General features: G+C 42.7%; 1 protein-coding gene across 1 annotated transcript in view; it reads left to right on the forward strand.

Moving 5' to 3' along the window:
- Positions 1 to 6709, forward strand: part of VWC2L (von Willebrand factor C domain containing 2 like) — a 118169-nt gene extending 111460 nt beyond the window's left edge. The window contains exon 3 of the mRNA XM_035134157.2: positions 6412 to 6709. Within this exon, the coding sequence (XP_034990048.1) occupies positions 6412 to 6560 (149 nt within the window). The 3' untranslated portion in view covers positions 6561 to 6709. The remainder of the gene's footprint in view (positions 1 to 6411) is intronic.
- Positions 6710 to 9150: the final 2441 nt, after the last annotated feature.

Genomic DNA, 9150 nt, shown 5'->3' on the forward strand with positions numbered 1-9150 from the left:
TGCCATACAAATCTTGAAATCTTTCTCCTCCATTGATCGAGGCAGCCTGTCCCTTTAACTACCGGAAGTGTTTGGAAAAGGAAAAGCATCCTCGGGAGTAAATTCATCTTTATTGTGGCTATTCGGCCACATAATGACAAATTTAGGTTTTTCCATTTTTCTAAATCCTTTTCTATATCCTTCCAAGTTGTTTCGTAGTTGTCATTAAATAAGTTAATATTTTTGGGTGATATCCATATTCCTAAATATTTTATTTTTTTGACTGCCATTATACCATATTCGTTCTGTAGTTCCACTATCTCCTGTTTACTCAAATTTTTGACCAACATTTTAGTTTTTCCGGTGTTGAGCCTAAAGCCGGCAAGCGTACCGAATTCCTTTATTTCTTTTAGAGCTTCTTTAATGCTGTCCTGCGGGTCCTCTAGCATTAGAACCAAGTCGTCCGCAAATGCCTTTTGTTTAAATTCTTTCCTCCCCAATTTTATACCCTTTATTGCTTTATTTTCCCTTATTCTTTTCATTAGTATTTCTAACACCGAGATAAATAATAAAGGTGACAAGGGGCACCCTTGTCTCGTGCCTTTTTCAATATTTAGCTCCTCGGTTAGTACACTGTTTACTATAAGTTTGGCCTTTTGCTCATTATAGATGGCTTTGATGCCATTCAGAAAGGTTTCTCCTACGCCCAACATTTCCAAAGATTTTTGCATAAATTTCCATGATATATTGTCGAATGCCTTCTCGGCATCGACAAATATTAAGGCAGACTTCACATCTATCCTCATATCTAAATACTCAATGACGTCTATAACCGTTCTTACATTATTCCTCATATGACGTCCTGGCAGGAATCCAGTTTGATCCTTATGTATAATCTTGTTCAGGACCTGTTTCCATCTATTTGCCAAAATGTCCGCATAGATTTTGTAATCGGTGTTGAGCAACGATATTGGGCGATAGTTCTTTATATTTAACAAATCGGCATCTCCTTTTGGTATTAATGTGATAAAGGCATTTTTCCATGAATCAGGTATTACACCATTTGTTAAGATATTATTTACGACTCTCAACAATATTGGTGACAACTGTTCTTTCAATTCCTTATAAAATTTAGCTGATAGCCCGTCAGGTCCAGGCGCCTTTCCTAATTTCAATCTTGCCATTGCTCCATGTAGCTCCTCTAATGTTATTGATTCATTCAGATGGCTTTTTTGATCTTCTGTTATTCTGTCCAGCTTACAAGATAGTAGATATCTATCCATCTCACTTTCCATTTCCTTACCTTTCTGATATAATTCTTTATAGAACCTGCCACCATGCAATTTCTGTTCTTTTCCTGAAGCAAAGTTCTTAACCCGACAGGGCCGTCTTTAGCATGTCGGGCGCCCTAGCGCCGTGGTGCAGAAATCGCTCCGGCGCGCGCCCCCCGCCCCATTTCTCACCATGGCTGGTGGGTGGACGCAGCACACAGCTCCACCGTGCTGCGCCCCCCTGGCGGCCCTGCGCCACCCAGCCTTTCCTTAGAGCCGGCCCTGTAACCCGAGGTACTATTTCTGGGTTAGCGGAGTCTGTAACCTGAAGCGTCTGTAACCTGAAGCATCTGTAACCCGAGGTACCACTGTATAGGTCATTTTTAACATAGGTACCACTGTATAGGTCATTTTTAACCTAGTCTGCTGGTGAAAAGCGGGAGGAGAATTGTTTTCAGCCTGAGAGCTGCATTGCCTCATTGCAACTCCGCTGGAGGTTGCATGCTACCGTATTAGTGGCTGCAGAGGAAAAGTAACCACGGTCACGCCACACTCTCACATATGCACCAAGCACTCAACAGGGCACACGCACACACTCACAGAGGAGGATTCCTCCCCCTCCCCGTTCAGCATTCACTCAGGCATCATCACTGGAGTGAGAGCTGGACTGGTACTCTGCTCTTGGTGACCCCAGTGAGGGTCAAGGAGAGCTACTTTTGACTCAGTTCCATTTACTTTAGTCCTAGGAATACATTATTCAAACCCTTGAAACCAAGTCTTTCTTAGCAACCACACACTGAACACACTCGTCTCTCTTCAGAAAGGCCACCACACACCCTCTCTCTCTCATGCAATTGGGATATTTGCTCGTGTGGGTCTACCAATTGCGTAGCCCCAACATATGAGGAACTTGTATGTTGACCTTTCAGTACAGACAGCCACACACAGTGTGTGGTTGATAAAAAGAGAAGTTCTGACATCAGAGGCAGGGCTAAAAGTGCAGCCCTGTTCTGCTTTGTACTCTGCCCTACACATAAGTAATGCTTCCCTGGACTCCACTAAAGATTCAGCCAGTCCCTCTCTCGGTATATTACCAGATGCTTAACCTCAGCTTTTTCTTGATGTACCTCCATAACAGCCCAAAGAGCTTGAGCCTTGTTTTGGCATACAGCAATGAGATTGTGTATATGGTTGCAGGGTGATTGTTGGTTTGTTTGCATTAAACTGCCCCGAAAATGCCTCCTTTGCCTTAATTTCTTGAAATGAGGACATTTCATGGGCAAAATGAGAAATGTGGTAATACTCCTGGCCAAAAGAAAAATTCTGCATTACAGAGCCCACACATAGGGCAATAACAATACAGTACTCACATATGGTGTGAAAATCTGGGCCAGTGACTGATGCCTTGAAAAGCAACCACACACAAAAATATTGTTATAGATTCTGGTGGACCCCCAATCACTATAAATTAATATTATAGGATTTTGATTAATTGGGGTATGGACGACAGTACAAGCTGCAGAGCTGTGCCAGACAACGAATCCCAGGGCTGGCTTATGCAAACCAGCCTGGCTAGCCTAGTGAAGAGCAAATCCATTGACATGACAAAAGGTGTTGATGGCCCATCCGAGAGGAATTATTTGCCCTGGGGAGACAGCTGTTGCCAAGGTGATGGGGTGTGTGTTTGAGGTGACAAGAAAATATATTTTTTTAAGCAATGTGTGCTGGGAAGAAGAGGGGAGAAGAAAGTCTGGGACCCATCTTGGGAGGCTGGCTGAAGGTTGGCTTGGAGAGAGATGTCTACAATTTAGATGGGAGCAGATGGGAACTATTTGCCTGTAATAGTTTCCATTTACAGGCATTCTGAGCAGAAAATAGAGGGGGCTGCCCTTCTGTGAGGGACATGCCCCTCTTGAAATGACCATGTTGTAAGATCTTGACTCCCTCAATGGAGACTGAAGGTGTAAATAGGTGAATAAACCATATTTCTTAAAGCTACAACAGTCTCTGCTGTGTCTCAATTCTCCAAAGGAATACAGACCCTGGGTGAGTGCCTGGAACCCAATGGGCTCGCGCCACCACTTGGCAGAGAGAGGGGGAGGCACGCAACATTTGTAACAATAGGCAGAAGACAGAGTGCTGAGCAATGTGGTTGCTGCCACTTGGGCAGGAACTGATGGATACGTGCAAAGCAGCCCGGAAAGATGGTCTGACAGTTACCCGGGGATGTCTTACTCACACAGTTTTATTGTGGGTGGGCTGTAAAAGCCAATACAAATGGGAACAAAATTTATTGTGGTGCTTATAAGCAAAGCAGAAGGCATCGTTTTAATGTGAGAAATATCTAGCAGCCATCCATTATCTTGGCTGACAGCAATCTAAATTGCTTGGAGGTAGTTAAAACTGGCAACTTCAGACTTGGGGCCTGCTGTAGGGGTTTCTTTTTCTTTCCTTTTTTTAAAAAAACCTGGGCTCTTGTAGAAGTGTACTAATAAAGCCCATGGTGATCATAAAGTTAATGAGATGAAAGAAATGGGTTTCCAGTGCTATAAAATGTAAATGCCTCTGGCGTGGAAGGCAACCACAGCCGGCCCACCCCATTCACAAAAGTACATTGGAGAGGCACACAGAGGCCAGTGAGTATGACCAAGCTAAACACACCTTTGGATCTGCTTCCCCATTAAACAGACTGGCACCTCTAATTTAGGCTCATCTACAATTTAGACAGAGCAGATGGGAACTATTTGCCTGTAATAGTTTCCATTTACAGGTGAGCATTCTGAGCAGAAAATAGAGGGGGCTAAGTGTGGAATCCATCATCATTTCCTTTGCCTTTGGTCCAGAAAAGCAAGAAGAGAAATGTAAACAACTCTCCTGAGTGTAAATACATTTCCAAAATGTAAATGAGAAAGGAATTGGACTTCTGGCAACTGCTTCAGGTACAGGGCCTATCTTCTCAGAAAGTAGTCTCAAATTGGAAGGTTTTTTCCCCAAAACATATGGCTATGGGGTGAACCTATGAATCTCTATGTAATCACACTGCAGAAGACAGAATACGGCTTCTAACACAGAGTTTGTACTCCCAAAATATCAGCTTTTCTTTGTCTTTGTGCCATATTAGATATGCCAAAACAACAACACAATCGTCCAATATGGATAGTCCTGGAGCGGCTAAAACGTCACTTGCAGTGTCTCTAAGTACCTGGACCTTCAAGTTGGTCTTCCACCTGCCTCCCAATGAGTCACACTCTTGGTCCCTCCTGTTCACTATGATTGGTGGGCACCAGCTAGGGCCACAGCTGCCACTTTCCAGCTGCTTACCCATCTCCAATGAGAGATTAATGTCACCCACGATCTGGTTGGCACTTAGAATAGGCCAGGGAAAGGGAGTTAGTAGGGTGTAGATTTAAATGGCTTGAGAACAGCGGTCAAATGATCCACCAGGTTTCAGTCTGTGCCCCTAGTCATAAAACTTGTACCTTTGATTCACCTTGTATTTGTTGTGGTATTAACGGAGGCACAGTGCAATTACTGTATGTATATGTGAGTCTGAGATTAACATCACATGCATGATTATAAACATCTGGGCCATTGTTTTAGTAAGACATTTATGAGCATGAGAGAAAAATTCCTGCTCTCTTAAAAGTGCTTTGGTTTTTGATATTTTCTCATAAATAAATGGAGTCAGGGGAGGGGAAAGATAATAAGCAGATTAGAGAAATCTCTTTTATAAAATAAAAATCCATAAAAAATCTTGTTTGGAGTATGAATAAATCATTTCTGCCATACATAATTCATTGTTCTCAAATAACAAGCGCAGGACCCAAGGAAGGAAGGAGGCACTTTCAGGGACTATATTTCCCCCCTTTGCTTGCAGCTCTAAAGAGATTTCGGGAGAGCTGTGTCCTTTCCCATCAACAGAGAGTCTGACCCCACCTCTCTCACTGTAGGGGGCAAACACTTCTATAGGACTGTCAACACTGTAAATTGCCGGAATGTGCCATGTTTATTAGTAGATGTTCTCCTCCTAAAACCATTTTGAGAAAAGAAACATTATTCACATAATCTACAGAGAGAATTTGGAGGAAAACCACACAAAAGGGAAGCTAGACTTCTCCTATACAGTACTGTAAATCATAATTCTGCAACTGAAAGCTGAGATTCTGCAACCAGAATGAATGGCAAAAGTAGGATGTAGGCTACTTCCTGCTCTCTTTTCCTCTCTCTTGCCAACTTGAGTGAAAATGAAAATCTGCAGAATACATAGACTTAGATGCCAGCTCAGCAGTCTTTTTTCTGATTTTCTACTGTTTGTCAACACAGTGTTTATATTTGTACTTGGAACCTATCCACTGTTCACTGCTTCCATGGGTGTTGGATCTAGTAAAGTAGCTAGGGTATTAGGTTTCGAAGGAGATGTTTGCGCTGTAATTATGACCAGTGCTTTTTTTCTAGAAAAATAGAAAAACCGCAAAGTTGTTACAGTATGTGCCACACTTTTTAACTACAACAAAAAGAGGTGCCAGTACTGCGTGTCCTTGAGTATTCCCTGAAAAAATAAAAACCCCGATTATGACCTTCATCTTAATAGATGACCACATCGCCCAACCCAAAGATTGGTTCACATTTAAGCTTTGCCCCTAAACAACACTCTGCTGTGAGAACAGTAGAGCTCAAGGCTGCCAAGCATTTAATGATCAGTTATTCTGCCTAGGACTGTTCATTAGTCAAAGTGAGGCAGCTGCTTCAGCTGGCACAGAGGTGTATGTCATGTGCCCTGTGTGTTAATTGCTGCTCTGAGGTGTGGTGGAGGACTGTTGTCCTAGCACTGGCATTTTAGTAAGGTTGTGCTGCCACTCTGAATGTAAATGGGTGGAGGCATTTTGCCCTATTGCTACCCTGACAACAAGGCACAGACAAAGGGGCAGGGGGTCCAATTCAGCGGTAACCACAGCGGGCTCAATACAGCCCAAGGAAGCCACTTGTAAATTTCACTGGTTTCAACGGAAGAGAATCAAGCATGGGCTTAACTATTTCGCTCCGTCAACACCGGGGCTTAAAAGTGAACCACTTTTGGCTGAATTGTACCCAGCATAATAAACACACCCATATTCCCCAATCTGCTCCACTGTTTAATGTATTTATGTGTGTACATTTCCAGGTCCCAACTGCTTTGCGGGAACCACCATCATTCCGGCTGGCATCGAAGTGAAAGTGGATGAGTGCAACATCTGTCACTGCCACAACGGGGACTGGTGGAAGCCTGCTCAGTGTTCCAAGCGTGAATGCCAAGGCAAGCTGACTGCATAGGGCAAAATCCCAAGCAACAAGGAGTGTGTGTCCAATGTAACAGCTACACTGCACATGTTAAATCTGCCAGCTGCAATAGGGTCACCAGCAAAACCTTTAAGGGTTTAACAAAAGTGAATATTTTACTAATGGGCAGGTTTTCTCCCTATATAGATATTTAACCTACCACGGCAAGCAGCACAGATCGATGGCTGGCAAATCACTCCTCCTACAGAGGTTCTTCCTCCAACCTGCCAACTGAGTTAGAGCTCACTTTAGCTACTCACATCTGTGACATCAATATCATTCATGGTTTTGTGAGCTTCAAAATCTTCTTTCTTTTCCTCGGAGCCAGGGTAGTTGGAACATGCAAGTTAAATGAGGATGGTTCAGAAATGAAATGCACTTTTTAAAACCAGTGGAAGAGAGGATGCAGGAAGAAGGAGGACCTTCAAGAATATAATGGATGCACAGATATACAGCAACCAGGCACCCTAGGAGCCTTCTGTATATGTTATGCTTTCTCCACCACGTGGGGACAATTGAATCGGAGGAAATGTACGGTATACACCACAGTGACAAAGGATACAGGCTAAAGTGTCAGGCAACCAGTATATAGGTAGATAACCTCCATGTCCTTGAAATAGTTTATGTGACTCAAGAAAGCCAACACTTACTGACATCTCTCCATATACAGTACCTTAATCTCTCCCTTTATGTTGCATTCCTGTTTCTTCCCATTCCACTTATTTTGTTGTAGGCTCTGTGAGGGAGGAAAGGGGAGAAGGAGCCTTAGATTTCTACCTTGCCAACTTGCTTCTAGCCTCTATTTAACTATTCATCAGAGAAGGGAAGAGGAAGCCCACTTGAGGCATGTAGCCAGACGCTACAGGTAGACTCCAGAAATAATGGCACCTTCTTTGCCCTCCCGCAGATACCAGGTAACATGATATTGAATGTTGCAGTCAACAGGTTTTATGGGATAATAACTGAAATGATGTTGTAATAAATAACAAGATGAAAGATGAAAAAATATTTTTTTAATAAGCTTTCAAGGTATGAACTTTCATGTGTTCGTCAGATACTCTGAAGCAGAGTTCGCTTCAACCTTATAACTGTTGATGACTGTTATGGCAATTGGTTCCACAGGGAAGGGCATGACAGATCAACACGGCTATCCACCTGAATCTGTAAATTATGGAAGGCAGCACATTGAGCTGCATGAAATGGAAGTCCATCAACCTTATTAAAAAAAACTCGCACAGGTACAGACTGATATTTTATTTCTAACTAAATGCAAAAATTTGGACATTATACCTAAAGGTCTCAGAGCTTATATTTAGTTGATCTTAAAGGTGCCACTGGAATTGTTAAAAAAGTTTTTTTTTCATCTTTCATCTTTATTATGACTATGGCAGATCAACACGGCTATCCACCTGAATCTGAAATGATGTTGGAACAGGAAGACATCAATGATAGGGTTTCCATCCACGACTAACCGTTACATTCTCCATCAGTACTTTAAGGGGGAAACTATGGAAAATTATGATCTCACTGAATACACGTCATCCTAAATTCCTGAAGCATGGGACTTCAACAGGCTCACATAAGGGATTGGTTTGACCATCTGTGATGTCTGAAACCAAAGTAAACAGCCCCATGTAATACAATGTTGATTTCCTCCAGAGCTAAAATTTGATTTTCTCTGCAGTTTTCCTGAGTTATATCTGTGTTTACCTTGTTTCACTATCATCTAGGTTTTGCCTCCAAAGACTGGTCACTGAAGGTAATGGCAGTATTTTGAACTAATTCAGTAGGACCAGGTTTTGGCACACTGCTCTTCCTCAAGAGCAGATTTGAATAGGAAGCAGCTCTGCTTGCTGGCATTTTCTTGTACGGCAGTAAAATATTTGATGGAGTAAACATGTTAGTGTCCAAAGCCTGCAATTGCCAAAGCCACTCTGGAAAGCCTAGTGGCAACAACTAGCTTGCAGCATCATGGAACAGGTTGGGACCAGGTCCACAATTAACATATCCCACAGTTTTTCTTAAGAGCTTGGTGAGGTATGCCTCATGCTCCACAGAGAGACATTTGTGTTCCTGGGAATGCCCTTGGTCTTCTTCTTGTCTCAGAGTAGGGTCATGCTAAGTGGGAAGGGCAATTTTGCAACAGAAGGCAAGTATTTAGCGCCCAAGTTCGTGGAGGACTAGTAGCATGCCTGCAGCAAATGTTTGTAGAGATGGAGGGGATATTAGTTGTGTTTTCCTCAAAATCAATTGATTGTGGGTAGGATTGCTACCCACAGGATTGCTATCCAGGATTGCTAGGTCCAGCTTAAAATACAACCTTTACACCTTGCTTCAACAAACCACATTTCTCCAGCAGGCCATAGCTGCCATTGCCTTGCCTCCAACCCCATTAAGCCATGGTGAGGGATGGTGGATAAAGCCAATTCTGTTTGAATTTAGAGAGGAACTTGCTTAATTGGCACTTTCTGAAACTATTCAAAGGATGGTTACCCTTTGAAATCTACACATCTCCAAATTTTGCAGTGCAGTCCTACAGCTAAGTAATGCACATGAAAGCACATACATTAGTGAAAATAGCATC

This window comes from Zootoca vivipara, chromosome 1 (genome assembly GCF_963506605.1).
Source record: "Zootoca vivipara chromosome 1, rZooViv1.1, whole genome shotgun sequence".
Lineage (NCBI taxonomy): Eukaryota > Metazoa > Chordata > Lepidosauria > Squamata > Lacertidae > Zootoca > Zootoca vivipara.